The 17,734-nt window shown below is 39.9% G+C and overlaps 1 protein-coding gene across 11 annotated transcripts in view; it reads left to right on the forward strand.

Annotated features, from left to right (window-relative positions):
- The window catches only part of robo2 (roundabout, axon guidance receptor, homolog 2 (Drosophila)), a 572,271-nt gene that overhangs the window by 331,900 nt on the left and 222,637 nt on the right, over positions 1-17,734 (forward strand). For all 11 annotated transcript variants that reach the window (XM_052106908.1, XM_052106906.1, XM_052106907.1 and 8 more), the window contains one exon: positions 14,733-15,059. In XM_052106908.1, the coding sequence (XP_051962868.1) occupies positions 14,733-15,059 (327 nt within the window). The remainder of the gene's footprint in view (positions 1-14,732; positions 15,060-17,734) is intronic.

Consider the following 17,734-nt stretch of genomic DNA (forward strand, 5'->3'; position numbering starts at 1 on the left):
ACTTACTGCCCTCTGGAGTAAACAGGTGGTACTACATGCTTGCATTTCTCAGGAATCTTCTTTGTTATGGTGCGATTAATTGCGTTAAATTTTTTAATGCATTATTTTTCGTCAAATTAATCACACTGAATTAACGCGTTAAATCGACAGCCCTACTAAATACGTTTACATTAAATTGTCAGTGCATCATGTCAGTGCAGCAAGGATAAACTAGAGCTACATTTACATTTACACATTTCATTGATGTTTTTTATCCAAAGCAACTTACAGTGCATTCAAGTTATACATTTGATCAGTGAGTGCCTTCCCTGGGAATCGAACCCATGACCTTTTACGTTGCTAGCGTCATGCTCTACCATTTGTTTTTTCAAATGTTATTGCACTGATGTTCTCTTTGAAAGCTCAAGAAATGTTTAGAAAAAAAGTATCAACCTTGTCTAAGATGTTTCTTCAAAAAATCTTTGGGGGAAAAAAATTCAACAACCCAATTGTTGGCACACAGTAAGGGTATGCAGAAAGTTAAATTATCGGACCTGATTAATTAATCATGAGCAGAATGAATGTGTATAAATTGTTCATTAAACCCTTCTTACAAAAATTGTCAAATTCTATTTCTTTCATTAATGATACCCAATGTAGAAAGCAATGCTCTGATAAGTTGGTCCTGGAGGAATGTGATGAGAAATGTTTGAGTTCAAATTGAGATCTTTGACTTTTTATTGCAGATTCTGGCATCTTGGTAACCCTGAGCACAGTTTGAGATATTTATTTATTTATTTTTTGGGATTTTCTCCCCATTTGGAATGCCCAATGTACTCTAGATCCTCAGGGTGGTGTAGTCACACATCTCTATCCAGGTGGCAGAGGACAAATCTCAGCTGCCTCCACGTCTGAGACCTTCAGCCCGCACATCTTATCACATGGCTTGCTGAGTGCGTTTCCGCAGATATATCCACCACATCATCCATGCACAACTCACCATGAGCCCCACATTATAGCAAGCACGAGGAGGTTACCCCATGTGACTCTACCATCCCTAGCAACTGGGTCAATTTGGTTGCTTAGAAGACCCGAACTAGCGAACTCCAGGGGTGGTAGCCAGCGTTTTTTTTATCACTGAGCTACCCAGGAGATCTGTTTTGAAATTCTTGAAAAGATGGTGATATTGGGAAAAGTGAAAACTCTGAAAGGCAGGATCCTGAATCAAAGTATAATTTTTTTCTTCATTTAATCTCATAGTTGTCGAGGAGAAACATTTAATTATTATAATTTTTTTTTGCAATCCAACACCAGTGGACACTGTGGTGTTAGTAGTATGTTCCATAGTAGAGGACATGTTCAAAGTAATTGAAAGCTATCTGTAATTAAACTCGCGGTTGTGCTGATCTGGGGTCATTGTTGACGAGTTGTCAAAAAGCTCTACTTGGGGTTTAAATGGTATTGTTCTGCACTAGTTGGTCGGCTGTAATGCATCACTGCTGTAATTGAGGCTCATTTTCGAGGAGAAGCCTGCGGTAATAATGCATGCACATCCAAACCCACAAAGCAGCCACTCTGGAGTCAGTATATTTGTGTATGTATGTGCATTAAGATGTGGAACTGTGTTTCTCAGTTTAGCACTCAAGATTAAAACAAGGATGGGAGAGAATGTGACGGATAGCTGGAGCGAGAGAAGATTATGGGCGAGAGAGAGAGAGAGAGCGAGAGAGAGAGAGAGGAAGGTGTAGAGGATCTATAATGAGGGGTAAAATGAGGGTCAGCATCCAAGCACTTTGCTGACATTGTTGTAGAATGTGCTAGTAAGTGCATAAAGTATTTTGGTGGTTACACTCTGGATAGTATTGCACTGTGCTGCAAGACTTCAAGTAAGGTGATTTTTCTCTGTTAAAATGCTTCCTCCAATCCTAGTTGAAAGGGATAGTTAACCCAAAAATGACAATGATGTTATGACATAATAACACTCATGTTCCAAGCCCATATTTCTTTCAATTAAATGATGCCATCATTTGAATTTGTTGTTGAACTATCCCTTTAATATTCAAAGACAACTATAAGTAGCACTATCAAAACATTGTTCTGTTTGTTTGAAAATCCCGACCAGCCTGATAGAGCAGCACCGGCTCAACCAATGGCATGAGTCTGAGGCAGGACTGTCTGTTTTTATGAGCAAAGGAACATTTTGTGCAATTAATTCATTTCGTAATTTCATTTGGTGACCTTTAAACAGTCTAAATCTGCCTCTTCATTCTCTGTGAATCAGCCAAATTTGCCTTGTAATGGATAATTACTTTCTTCACAGGCAACAAATGATAAATGACTCCAAACAAAAATACCTTCAGCCTCAGAAAGTGTGACAGAGACATATTTCACTCAATCACAGTTTTTGTTGACAGTAATGTTAAGTTGATTCACACCCAGAATGGCTGTAAATGTGCGATCGGTTTGAATGACATTTAAAGGCAGCTGTTCAATCGGGAATGTGCACAGTGCTCTATGCAAGCCGTGTTTTTGTGGTTTCTTTCGATGGAAATGTCACAAGCAGCTCACAGTCAGGAGATTAGATACATTAGAGTCGGAAAGGGGGGTTTGTGGGATGAGACCAAAGCGTTTTCATCTGCTTGGCTCGTTCTCAGTCAAGCATGCCTATGACATTTTCTAGACAGAGGATGCAGTGCCGTGAGACTTCTTTCGTTGGTGGAGGTTTTGTGTTATGAACCAGAAAATTACTTGATGTGACAGTTTGAATCATTACGTGGCCCAATTTTGTTCTCACATTTGTTAAATCTCAACAGAGTCATGGATGCACACTTTAAAATAATATTTCACCCAAAAATATAAATAATATCATCATTTACTAATCCTCATGTTATTCCTGACCCAAATTACTTTCTTTCTTCCTGGTCACACTGGTCTGTTTGCTGGTTTTTATAGAATTTTTGGCACTTGTTAGCTGGTCAGACGGGGAGTCCAGCTAAAGAACTCCTTGGCCAGGTAGCCAGGCTGGAGACCAGCTAGACAAGCTTAAACTAGTAAAAGACTGGTTCTAGCTGTCCACCCAACCCCCTAAGCAGGCTACTAAAAAAAAAACGAACAAAGTGAAATGCCTAAGGGTGTAACTGGCCAAACACAAACTGTCAGTGAGAAAGGAAACTACAGTGCGAGTATCGTTTGGGACACTTTCTCTGGCTTGAGGTTGTTCTTTGGAGATGCAACCTGGCCTTTATCTCTCTCTCACTCTCAATTTGACAGCCAACAGACTCCGCCGAACATAGTTTGTACAAGCCACTCACTTCTTCTGTCCACAAAGTCATGTTTGAGAAAGTGTAATTTGCTCTTTCATCCATTTGCTTCACCTTGCCCTCGTTCTGTTGTCTCTCGGCAACTCTTAGATAAGAAGGAATCTGTGTCAAGGCTGAATGACTCAACATAACACAAACAGATAAGAATGCACACACACACACACACACAGGCTTAAACTCCAGATAACCAATTTAAATGAAATTCCGCTAAAGCTATTTTTGATAATAAAGTCCCAGTCCTGTGGTATTCCCTTCTGTATGGGACTTGCTCTTGAAACATACAAGACTGCGGAGAAGACACTGACATTAAAGCAGCTCTGCTGGTCATGAAAATGGATGAGCTGCAGTGGAGCAACTCAAGATAGAGTGACTGGCCGGCACTCCAAAGCGCATCCGTCATGCACGTCAAGGCAGTAATGCTGAGAGAAGCACAGCAATGCAGTGTATAAAATCATCCACACTGCCACCTTCACTCTCATGCATCATGGCACTCACTGACGGCTGCACTTCAGAATGCCTGCTGCGTGCAGGAGATTGGGCCTTTTGATTAGAGATATTTTTTTCTGGATTTTTTCAGAGGGACATGGTGTGGGATGATATTTAGGCAGGTTTAGATCCTGGATCGTAGTTTTAGATTCAGTCAGGGTAGCGTCTCCCATATAACTACATAACTCACTGCTTAACTGCCATAGTATGATGCATCATTGGAGAAATTAACTAGCTGTTTCCCGAAACTTTAGTAACTGTGTCGCACAGCCATCGTTTGAACCATCCATCATATATGGGGCAATGGTGGCCAAAATGCCACTGTTGGACTCTTGAGCAAAGCCTTTGACCCTATCTGCTCTAGGGGTGTCACATCATGACTGACCCTGCGTTCTGACACCAGCTTAGGTGGCATATGCAAAATAATATATTTTATTGTATATGTGCAAATGTATAATGTGACAAAAATAAAGGCTTCTTCTTTAAGGCTTTATCTAAAAAAAAAAAAAAAACTAAATAAATACACGTTGGTTCAGCAATATAGAGCTGTCATTAATGACGTTACCCAGGGGGTGGAGTAATAACTTCTGTAGTATCTACAATTAAAATAGCTAATTTACACTTACTTCAGAAAGCTGTTTAATGCACAATAGCTTCCAAAGACATAAATCCTCGCCAACAAATGATTGTACTTCTATAGTGAGATTTTCCTTTACATTACTTCGGGGTTCCCCTTATGCACTTGAGCTCATACGCACATGCACACTTCACCTATTTGTTAACATGGACACATAAGTTGAGTTCTCTGTAAGAAACCTTGTGTTATGCACTTTCTCTTAACAACCGTTAATCCCTTAAATGGTTGCATTTGCGTCTACGTGACATTTCTGAATGCTAATTTCTGCAAAACCCCGGAATAAGCGGTTTTCTTAAGTGCATGAAACCGATGTCAAAGTCTTGATAGAAGGAAAGATATACAGTGTATGGAATAAAATAAGATAATAAGATAAACTAAGATGGTTTCTTGGTCTTGGCTGGTCTCCCAGCCTGCTCATGTTGGTCTGCTTTGCTAGTTTTAGAGTGGTTTTGGGTACTTGTCAGCTGGTCAGTTTGGGAGAATAGCTAGCCAACGAGCTGAAAGCCAGGTCGGCCAGACTGGGAGACAAATACATTATAAATCAGCAAAGAGGGTTGAAGATTTACTTTTATTTAGGTTAACATTCATGAGTGTAGATTGTAATTCAATAAGGTTTAGATACAGTCACATGTACTGTATTTTCACTGTCAAATTTGAACTCTCTGAAAGTTCACTATTAATCATTGCAATATTATAGAGGAGCCATTCCCTAGATACAGATACCAGCATAGACTCTCCAACACAGCTGTATAAATCGTAAATCGCCAAAGTCCATGTTAGGTTCAGTGATGAGTTTTGTTGGTTACCTGAAACTGTTGATGACCTATCAAACACATAGCTGAGGTGGACACCACACCCACTCAGAGTAAATTTGATTAGGGTGTGCATCCATCATGAATTCGACCTGGTTGACAATACGTTATGTCGTCAGTCATAGCTACATGGAAAATGAAACTTCGAATGACAGGAATTACCAGAATGCTTTCACTTGGATAGACCTAGTTGCAACCTGATATCACATATACTTAGGTGCAACATTTCAATCGCACTGTATTTAAAATGTTTTTATCATACAGAGCATACCCCTTTCTAATTTTACTAATTTTACTATACACCTTTTCTCTGTTCCCTCTGCAGAGACATTCTGATTAAGACTTCAATGAAATGGAACTTTAATAAATCTCATTGTACCTATGTACTAAGACATAGGCTGATCCCTGGGCTCAAGCTTTTCATTAACTTGCATTCCATGCACACACTATCTTTCTATACCTGCATTGTATACCTCATATCTGCAGGGACCTGCAGGTGCTTGGGCAAAGACTGCAGTCCAATGATATGCCCATGTGTTCTGTAGCAGTCTTCCACAAGTTCTCCAATAAAATGGCCATCTCTCAACTGAAATGATTAATGCAGCCAATTGAAAGAGTTCTTTCTTTTTTTCCTTTTTTTCTGTTCTCTTTCTTTCTGACTTTCAAATATTTTTTGGCATCAAATAAAAGTTTGTAATCAGACCTGGTTGGTTTGGTTCATGGCTTGGAACTCTTTATTGAGGATTTATTACTTGTTTAAATGTATGGAAAAAATACTTTCAGAAACAAGGCCACTGAAAAGGTGGGTGGCCACTGTTGCACTCAATAAAGGGATTATTTATTATTCCCTTTATTGAATTTGTCTGACGCTAGGGCCATTCGGGTGAAAGGTAAAGATATTAGTGTATGTAGGAAGACAATTGTACCACCATTCATGTCACTTCTCAAAGCGCTCCCTGCTTGAACTGTTCAAAGAATTATTCTGCCCTCTCTAGGATGCAAAGAATGGATTAGGTATGTCGGAGAACACCTGTGTGTTTGTGCATTCCCTAGGGTGTGGGCACACACACTCAGAAAGCCATATAGCTCTGATGTTAACACACACACACATGCATGCACACACACACACACACACACACACACACACACACACACACACACACACACACACACACACACACACACACACACACGTTGGGTTTCCATGTTTTATGGGGACTTTCCATAGACATAATGGTTTTTATACTGTACAAAATTGATATTCTATCCCTAAACCTAACCCTACCCTAAACCTAACCCTCACAGAACAATTTCTAAATTTTTACATTTAAAAAAAAACATAATTTAGCATGATTTATAACTGACAAAATGTCCCCACAAAGTCAAAAATGTCGTGTTTTACTATCCTTATGGGGACATTTGGTCCCCACAAAGTAATAAATACATGCTCTCACACACACACACACAAACACACACACGTTTCTTCAGAAAATGTAAACATCCATTATCTTTTAACTTTCAAAAGACTTTTGGAAGTAATTGAGTTTAGTAAAATGAAATTAAGATTTGATTGGAACTGAATTTGGACATAGATTTGGGAATGGAATCAAATTTAAATTTGAATTGAATTTGTAATTTTTGGTGGATTTACATTGGGTTGAATTTGGATAGGTATGGGATTTGAATTGAATTTAGAATAGATTTGGGATTTGAATTGGAATTAATTTGGAATAGATTTGGAATTTTAATGAGACCAAACTTCATTTAAAAATCATCAAAAAAATTGGTGATCTGGTTTGTTTCAGAAAGACTGTGCACCTGGTGTAGAAGAGCTACTTTGTTCAATATCACACAACCCCATGTTCCTGAAAACAACACATCCACCCCTCTGAAGAGTCAGATCTTAGATTCCTTTCTTCCATTTATGAACCCGAGAGAAACCAAGATACTTGATATGAATGAAGAAGAAAGGGGGAGTGAAAGAATAAAAAGATGTTTAAGGTGCTGGGGAGGGTGTTGATGCGGGTTACTGCCCTCCTCTGATTCTGGAATTATCTTATCCATGCCTTCCCTCTTTCTTCTCAAAGCTGGACCGGTCATTTACTGATGGAAGAGAGCGATAGAGGGATGACTGCTGATAGAAAGATACTTCCTATGGGGAGAAAGTGTTGAGAATGAAGGAGAGGTCTTGATAGACGGAAGATAGTTTGTGCAAAACCTGGTCCATGTTATCCAGCATGATTTGAAAATGTTCCAAAGAGCATATTGTGCTTCAATGGAAGCAAGAAAATCTGATATTTTGCCCTAAGGATTTGAATGTCACATCTCTCACAAAATTGCTTATTTGATCAGTAATTGATTCAAATTTGAATCTAAAAACCTAAATTCTAAAAAATTTCCAATGTGGACTCCCAATGTACGAAACCATTATTGTTGATTATTAAATCGTTGTTCCTGCAGTTGTGTCTGTTTATAACTCACTGCAGGTGCAGACTCAAGAAGCATACACTGATACAAAGTCAATAATTCACTGAAGGTGTAGAGTGTGTGTAAAAGACAGATATCAATATCTGTAAAGCTTCTTTTTGAGCATATATGATTCCTGGAATTATCAGGCTTTCTCATGTATGCTTTCCATATGAATGACTGTGCAGAGGACAATTGCTGCAGTGTTCAGGTGCACCAAGGTAGTTTGGGGGTGTTTTTGTGTGTGTTATGCAGTTGTATTGAGTTTTCAAGACTGTATAGCATCAAGTAACATCATCCCTGTTTCTCCACCATTTTTTAACTATATATTTTGCACTGATGACATGATGAATGAGTCCCTGTCAGACTAGCCTGAGAAAAGATATTCATCTCGAGTGCGTGAGAGAGAACTTCCAGTGCCTGGAATTAAAGTATAAACTGTATCAGGGTTAGGGTTAAAGGGCCACCATAAAACACAGCTGTGATCTGTGCCGATTTCCAAGTTTGTAAATGACAGGTTTACATTTTGTTTCCATTTTTTTCCCACTCGCTTTTTAAACACTAAATTAATTTGTTTATTCTTTTGACAATATAGTTTTCTTTTTGAGCCATGGTGCACTGGATTAGTGCAAATACTCGTGACACATACTTACATTTACACATTTGGCAAGCTTTTATCCAAAGCGACTTACAGTGCATTAAAGGTACACATTTGATCAGTTTGTGTGTTCCCTAGGAATCAAATCCATGATCTTGGTGTTGCTAGCGCCATTACAAGACAAATATGAATCTAATTGTAAATTGTATTTTGATTTGTACATTGAACCTAATGCTATTAGTAACATATTAAGCTTTCCATGTTTGTTTGTTTGTTTGTTTATTTTTTCCCTTGTTTTCCTAAAAAAAAAATAGTTTCCTTTTACAACAAAATTGTTTGTGCCATATGGTTGTATTTATTGCACATTATTGCAACACATAAGAACTGTTGTTCTCAAGAGTATGCAGTTTCGAATCCGACTGGCATCTTTTTGTCCCAGTTCCATTTACCCATTTTTCTCACCCTCTGCTTTCTGCACTTTACTCTACTGCATGTCTATATCATAAATATAAAAATAAAAAATAGGGGATGGAGGGGGGAAGGTTGCCATATAGGGGCTCAGCATTAGCAACCCATAAACGATTATCTACAACAGCATTCGCCCAAATCAAAGTTCCTTCAGGTGCATACTAATTCAATTAACCATAATCCAAATCAAAACCGTGAGATAACGGCATTCGTCAAACGTTGACCTTTTCCTTGCCTTTATTTATTGCCAGTGGAACAGTGTAATTACAACACCTTTGGGAGGTTGCCCTTAGTAACCTCTGATCACAGCCAGAATAAGTGATGTGTCCTCGGGGAACTCTCTGGTCTTGCTGCAGTGGGTGGGTTGTGGCTCTGGCTATTGATTTGGTTGGTGGGCTAATGAATCTCAGGGGAACACATACAAATAATTACTATAAAGATCATCAAAGCTCTGCAAACTTCTGCTCTGCACATGAATAAATATAGTATGTGTCAAAGTCACTTGAAGGGTGGTGGAGGTGGCATACATGGCCAGATGTAGTCAGAAGAAAGCTATTGTTCATGTTGCTCTTTTATAGTTTCTCACGTTCATAGGCTTCTTGATGTTCTTAATAACATTTTCCTCAAGGTTCTACATGTTAAGCATTCTGAGATGCTATTCTGCTCACTACAATTGCACAGAGAGGTTATCTGATTTACCATAGCCTTTCTTTCAGCTCGAACAAATCTGACTATTCTACTACCGCTCAATGGATGTTTTTCCTGTTATGAACAGGAGATAGAGCAGGGGTAGGTTCTGCAAGATGGCTATTGTTCTTAACCAGCCTTTAAACAATGACTAACATGTCAGTTCACCCCCTCAAGGCTGTTTCATCCATAGAAACCACATCCTCCTTCTCCACCAATTCTATAGGCTGCTGTCAGAGAGGAGGATAGGGAGGGTAATTGAGAGAATCAGACTTTAGGTGACAGAATGTTGTGTCATATTCCACACAGAAGCTGAATTGTATTTATTTGGACTTAAGTAAGTCATGGCTTTAAAAGGAGCAGAGTAACTAGTTAACATTAGCAATGCTACTAACGTAACTACATTTTTCAGTAGCACTACAGTAGCTCAGATATTACCGAAACTGTATATTTCCCAGTACCTAGCTACTGTTCTCAATGAGAAGATATCAACTTAAATTCTGCTGTAAAGGCTCCACTGTAAATTGACAGTATCTGGTCAAGTTTAATGTTGTCAGCTAAACTGAAATTATTGTTTTTGTGCACTGCTCTGATTGCAAAACAAGTATAATATTTAACACATTTTTGGTGTTGACTCCTTTCTGGAAATCATTGTAAGGGGTTGCCATGTGTATGTATTTTTGTATAAGCATTTGTGTGAATGTGTGTGTGCATATGCATGTATGCCCATGCGTGTGGGTGGGCTGGGTGGGGGGGACTTAGGGAAGAGGAAATTAGTCTTTGAATGATGTGCGCTCTGAGACATAGTAAAGAGCACTCTCCCAAGTGGCCAAGAGCAACTGATAGTACAACAAGCAATGATCGCATTAAGAGAGGGGAGCAGAGGGAATGAACGAGAGAGGGAAACAAAACGTGATAGAATGAATGAAAGAGGGAAAGGGGAAGGAAATACATTGACATTGCCAGTGGCGTAGTCTGCAGAGGGAAGAACATATAGGAGAAATTAGTCTTTCAATTCCATGTGCCACATCTAGAAGTGTGTTAGTCTTAACAGTGTATGTGTGGGTTTGTCGACACGTATGAGTGACCCAATAAACACGGCAACAGTGATTTGATCATTTATATTGTGGGAAACCAATTTGTATTTGTAGAAAAGTAAGAAAAAAAAGTATGTTTGTGCTATGAAGAGAATTACTTCCCAATGTATTCCTCTGTTTCTTTTTTTCATCTACCATTCCCTTCCTTTCTTAAAGTAAGTGAAAGTTTCCCAAAATTCAAGCTCAATCAGAAATGACCCCAAGAAATCAGAGTTTTGTGTCTTTAAGTCCATGTCTGTAGAACTTTGAGGCTGTTTATATGCTAGTGGGCACATATGGGGTGGCTGTGGATCAGGTGGTAGAGCAGGTTGTCCAATAATCGCAGGGTTGATGGTTCGATTCCCGGCCCACATAACTACACTTGCTGAAGTGTCCATGGGCAAGACACTGAACCCCAAGTTGCTCACCATGGCAGGCTAGCACCTTGCATGGCTGTTCTGCCGTCATTGGTGTGTGAATGTGTGTGTGGATGGGTGAATGAGACGAAGTGTAAAGCATATTAAATACTGCTATGGATAAAATGGTGCCATTTAGTGTACTCCATTTAGTGTACTCCTAAAGCTGACAAAATTGACTTTTGGCAAAGTCTTTTTCTCACGGGCAAATTAATCAAAAATATTGACGGCATCACCTTGCACTCAGGGGACATATGCACATTTTTGTCCTGTAGTAATAATAATAATAATAATAAAAAATCTAACAATATTTTCTCCCACTAATATCACCTGCTTCTGACAAGCAGTAGCACAAAATTACAATTTATAACTCTGAAATACTGTAAACTGAAGCCTTTTGGCCATTTCCAAAAAGTGACAAGCCCTTTGAAATGTCAAGAAAATGCATCAACAAAGGAAAAAATAAAACTAATCGTCAAGCCATTTCATGGGTCTTTAACGGGGAAAAGCACGATTGCAGAGGCATCTGCAAAATCTTTCCCTGGATAAAAAGATAAAGCAAAAAAGTACAGCTAACAGATGGTGCCTCACAGTGATTAGAGGTTGCAGATTGGAATACAAATTGGATTAAAAGAAATTGGACTTATACAAATTGAATTGCATGGCTAATGCAGGTGTCGTCACCTCCATCATTTGAAAGTCTCTGCCATTGGCCATTGATTAGAGGCTAAACAGATGCACCAATGAGATAGCAGTTAATGTGTGCCTGTGTATTCTTGGCGGACAGGGTTCCCCAAATCATCTCCTTATCTTGACCTCCTCCGTTTATCAATGTCATAATGTTAATTAGCGGGCCATTTAGTCACGAATAATGTCAAAAAAGGAACTTGTGTCTGATTGACCCTCCTTTGGGGATTCAAACGGTAGCAGCCAGTCAGAAAAAAGTGCCGTTTGATCAATCGCGATGAATCTTAGCCTCAGATGAAGTTCTGACATCATCTGAAATTTTGGGTCACAATCCTGCAGTCCTTAGTTTTCCCCTTCACGTTTCCCCTTCAAGTTCACTCTGAAGAATGAGCAGTCCACAAATTTCAGCAGGCCCTATTTTTTGTTGTTCATTTCCAGGCAAAACATTGCCAAAATTAGCATGAGGTCTTGGGTTTGTGCGTTAGCATTTAAATTTTACAAAAGTGTGTGGAAACATTCAAAGATATTTGTATACTAAAAAAACAAGCTTGTTTGTCCGCCATGTTATGTCGTGGTCCCCTCGGTATGAAGTAACAGTGTGGTTCTCTCATTTAGCTGTGCAATAAACACTCTGCTGCATTGCAGTTCCTTTGCAGACATCAGCAGACGAAAGAGCTTAGCACCGCGGTGAACCCTTGTACATCTAAACTGCACACCTGCTGTTCCGGGAGAGGACACAGGGCACCTTCAGCTCTCACTAGCTGCTGTAGCACTCGCAAATTATGAGTCCTGCGCTCTGCTGTGGTTTTTGTTGAACATACGGCAAGTGACCAGCTGTTTTATTTCATCTAAACAAACAGCTGAGCCCACTGTGTGCTCTAGTGGGAGGTTTAGCCACTAGCAATGCCATAAGCTAACTTCAGAGGCTGATGAAAAACTAGTTTTTCCATTTAAACAGCATTCATTAATTGTTTAATATAGTAATTTAGAAATGTAGATGGATAGTCTTCATATTCCATCAACAATCATCATAATGTCAAATATGTTTCTGTTTTATTGATGGAAGCAGTTGTCTAGACATACATTTGTGTTTATATAATGGTGAGGACCTCACATTAAGTTGTTTTCTTAAACTATAATTACCACCCTTGCTTAAAAAGGCAGCTTTAACCAGACTAATGTGGTTAGCTGGTTTCCCAGCCTAGCCGTGAGGTTAGACTTGTCTGTTTTGATGGTTTTAGCATGATTTGGGGCTCTTGACAGCTTGTTAGGCTAAATGACCAGCTTAAACCATCTAAGAGCAGAAAACTACCTTAGGCTGGTTTAAGCTGTTTTCTTCAGTAGGGTTGGCCAGGCTGGTAGAGCAGCTTAAACCATCTGAAGACCTGTTTGACCTGGCTAGGAGTTGAACCCTTTTAAGCCAGCTGAACTAGTTCATTTATTTATTTTTTCATTAGCACAATGTTGTTTTTCAGGTATAGCATTTGGTCCCCATGAAGATTTTAACATGCTAACACAAATATTCATCCTTACTTTCTTTAACAATCACATGCTATAATCATATCCCTTCCCCCCTTGGAGTTTGGAAAGCCACTCTGAGATTTAAGCTAATCAAATCCTGGAAAGTAGTCAAAAATCATCAATTGCAATCTGAAGGATGTCACCACGCTAGCCCTGTGCAACTGAAGCGTGTAAGGCTAACAGCATTCATCTGATGGCAGCTCTAGCTGCTCGGGCTTAGCCTCTCTTTTTGACCGGGGTTTGGGGGGGATCAGAGTCCGCTTTTGTCCTCTGTTGGTCCGTGCCTTAGTGATGTAAATTCAGGGTGGCCTCTGGCTCCTTATCTCTAGGGTTAAGGCTCACACTGCTCTTTCCACAAGCTATTATCATAAGGACCAGACTCTTAGCACAGGCTGCTAGCGTTATCCATACCAAAGGCTGGGCCGTGCAGGGGAACGTTGACGGGATTAGCATTTTAACACAGTGTGAGCCTAAACCCCTGAACTCTTCTGTCACAGGGGGCAAGTCCCCAATGACTTGCCAGCTCACTATGTGGCACCCTAAATTAGTGTGCTGGATAAAAATCTGCATTGTGTTTTTGATTTGGGTTGGAAATTTCATTTTTGAATGCTTGACTACAACTGACAGGAGGGGTAAAACATTGTTTTATGGGAACATTAATTTGCTTTCCAAGAATATTGAGTGTGTCAAACTTCAGAAAGAATTATCCTTCACATTTACTTTGTCAAGGGCGGCACGGTGGTGCAGCGGTTAGCACTGTCGCCTCACAGCAAGAAGGTCGTGGGTTCAAACCCTGGTTGCCCCGGCCTTTCTGTGTGGAGTTTGCATGTTCTCCCTGTGTCTGCGTGGGTTCTCTCCGGGTACTCTGGCTTCCTCCCACCATCCAAAAGACATGCAGGCTAGGTTAATTGGTGTCTCCAAAAAAATTGCCCTAGGTGTGGATGTGGAGGTGGATGTGGATGTGGAGGTGGATGTGGATGTGGATGTGGATGTGGATGTGGAGGTGGAGGTGAGTGTGAGTGTATGTCTGTCTATGTGTGGCCCTGCGATGGACTGGTGACCTGTCCAGGGTGTCCCCTGCCTTTCGCCCAATGTTAGCTGGGATAGGCTCCAGCCCCCCGTGACCCTGTACACAGGATAAGCGGTTGACGATGGATGGATTTACTTTGTCAGGGTGTACAAGATATTAAATTATGAACAATTTATGACTCAATTCTGGTATGTAACTCCCACTTTTCATGATCCAACCACTTGAAAATGAATATAATAAAGTTCTGCCCCACATTTTTTCTCATTAAATATCTTGTCTTACTCAAAAAATACACATTACAGAAGTAAAATGGGTTGTGAACATTATTTCATGTTCTAACATTTCAATTATGACTCCCAAAACATATGTTGATTTTTGTGCTTATTTCCAGGACTGATATTGAAAGCCTGTTTGTTTTCAGTCCCACTAAAGCTCATGATCTCTATGAAAACATGTAACCTCGCAACTATAGTGAGACATTGTCTCGTAGGAGCTTGAAAATAAGTGTGATGTCAGTCCTGATGTCTCTTTCTTTCTGTGTTTTCCCAGGATCCCGTCTGCGGCAGGAAGACTCTCCGCCCCGCATTGTGGAACACCCCTCTGATCTGATCGTATCCAAGGGTGAGCCCGCCACCCTAAACTGCAAGGCAGAAGGGCGGCCCACCCCCACCGTGGAGTGGTACAAGGATGGAGAACGAGTTGAAACCGACAAAGATGACCCTCGATCCCACCGCATGCTCCTACCCACAGGCTCGCTCTTCTTCCTGCGTATTGTACACGGTCGTCGCAGCAAACCGGACGAGGGGGCGTACGTTTGTGTGGCTCGAAATTACTTGGGGGAAGCAGTCAGTCGCAATGCCTCATTGGAAGTAGCATGTAAGTCTAGACTTTTGAAACTATTGTCTTGGAACTACTTTTCAGTGTGGAACCAACTAAACCTAAGGCGATAGTTCACCCAAAAATATCTCTATTTGTAGACAAATCTTAGATTGTTCAAACTGTTTCAGAACAAACAAGCTTTTAGCTTTTCCCTTTGACTCAGCAACAGAAACAATGGTATGTTGTCCACTGGGCAATATAGTCCCTGACATGTTTACAATTATAGAATATATTTCTATTGGTGCTGCACACTGATATACACAGTTGCTAGTTGAACCAGTGTTTCGCATTGTAGCTGTAATGGCATTGTGTGTTTTAGCACAACTGCAACGCTATTATTACCAATCAGCATCTAGGACCAGAACTATCCTTTTTAAAATGTTATTTTAAGTCTTGTTCGCTATATTGTTGCCGTTTTAAAATTACATCTGTTTGCTGTACCGTTGCATCTTACGTTGCTTTCTGTTTTTTTGTCTTTGTGCCACATTAAATCTGACTAAACTTGCGTTGCCAATATTCCAAGGCAGAAATCATTTGAGATTAAGGAGTATTGGTTTTGCTCTGTTGGGTTTGTTGTCTAGACCTGCAGACTAAGTAAGCTGCTATCTTAAAGTTTGTTTCAGCCCCTAGCTGATCAATAGAGTGGCCTCACGTATGCATTGTTATGAAAATAGGGGCGATCCATCATGAAATAAGGATATGATGATAAATATTGAATGAATGGATAACTAAATTGGCTCTGTGCATTGCCGCCAAGACCCCAAGCAGTAATGAGAGGGTGTGTGTGTGTTTAACTGAAAGGGTAACTCTAGAGGAAGGGATTGTGGGAAGGTTTTGAGAGCCAGTAGAAATTTGAATGCTGCAGCATTTTCTAATTTTAGCCTGTAATTGATGATACAGGATGATGAAAGGGTGGAAATGCAGAGATGATATGTGTGATTTGTTGTTGGTAAGGGTAACTTTAGAGTAACAGTACCCTTGAGAACTTAATAATACAATATTTTTTAATGCATTTTCTATTTTTAAACGTAATTGATAATATACATGGGTGATTTGGGTTAGAAATAATTAACCCCAATGTATTTATTTATTTATTTATTTATTTATTTTGTATGTAATACAACAGAAGAATTTGTATTGAATCAGCTTTCAAGCTCCTAAATGGACAAAAAGCATCTTAAAATTAGTTTATACATATTACACACTATATTCCAAGTCTTCTGAAACGTGTCATATCAGGTTTGATGTCAATGACGTTTGGTCACATTCAAAAGCCAACTGTATCTTTAATTAATGATGTCACACCTATTGTGATGTCAAAGCTATTGTATGGCTTCAGAGGACTTGTGCACACAAGTCACATGGACTACTTTTATGGTGCTTTTCTGAGTCCTTTATGGAGCTTTTTATGGAAAAAATACAGGACATTTTTCAGAAATTCACCCTTTATGTTCCATGGAAGTGTGAAAGTGATAAGACACATTAGGGTGAGCAAATAATGAAGAATTTAAATGTTTAGGTAAACTTATTTAAATGGTATAAATGCGTAGTGTTTGTGTGTGTGCGCGTGCGTGCGTGTGCGTGTGTTTTCAATCATGTAGCTGGCAAGGGGTGTGTGTTTTCTCTGATCCTCTCTCAGCTCTTCTGAGGCAGTGGTGGCGGCCCCAGGTGCTAACTGTGTGACAGTGGTTTGATCTATCGATCGCACTAAGAGGGGTCTCCTCGCCTAAATGAAACTTCCTGAAAAATGTATGAAGTCCCTGATAATTCCTCTTTTTTCGTTCTCTTCCTGATCTCACTCTCTCACTCCCCCCTCTCTCTGTTTTCCCTGGCTCTTTCCATTTCTAGCACAGCGCTAAGTCAGAGTCCACTGGAAGACTTTAAATGAGCTGTAGAATGTTTTACGACCCTCAGGTGAGAGGTCAAGGGTCACAGAGGTCAGCGGGACAGTGGATACTCAAGCTACAGCAGGAAAAACCCTCAGCTGTGTTACGTTACACAATTTCCACTCATAAAACTTATCTTAACTAGTGTGAGATCACAGAAGTGGAGCTGGTCTAAACCAGTGTTGCTCTTGTGTTGCTCCAAACAAAGTATGCTTCATCTGTAACACCATAGAAAATATTGTGAAGTGACACAGCTTTCTCCAGGAGTAAATGTTGATTTTGTAGCCAGCTGTGCGTATCTGATCTATATGAAATACTCTCAGACACATATGTAAAAAATTAAAACCTACAAAACAAACAGCTGGGCTTCAGTGACAAACTGAAAAATGTATAGAATTTTTGCGGCATTCGTTTTGGAGGTTTCGACTCTACTTGCAATTCAAATACATTTTCATCTTCAGCCATTAACGTTGTCTCACATTGCAGCAGTGTTGGGGAAGCTAATTTAAAACTGTAGCTTTGCTAAACTACAACATATTGCTTATTTAAATTAAAGCTACAGTCAAGCGACTGTACAGCAGCGTTTAATTAAATATCATGCTGTTAAAATGACCCAAAAAGCAGCACAGATACTTTAAATCCATTAATTAGCTCAACGAGTAAAGACACTGACTACCACACCTGGAGTCATGAGTTCGAATCCAGGGAGTGCTGAGTGACTTCAGCCAGGTCTCCTAAGCAACCAAATTGGCCCAGTTGCTATGGAGGGTAGAGTCACATGGGGTA

This window comes from Xyrauchen texanus, chromosome 36 (genome assembly GCF_025860055.1).
Source record: "Xyrauchen texanus isolate HMW12.3.18 chromosome 36, RBS_HiC_50CHRs, whole genome shotgun sequence".
NCBI lineage: Eukaryota > Metazoa > Chordata > Actinopteri > Cypriniformes > Catostomidae > Xyrauchen > Xyrauchen texanus.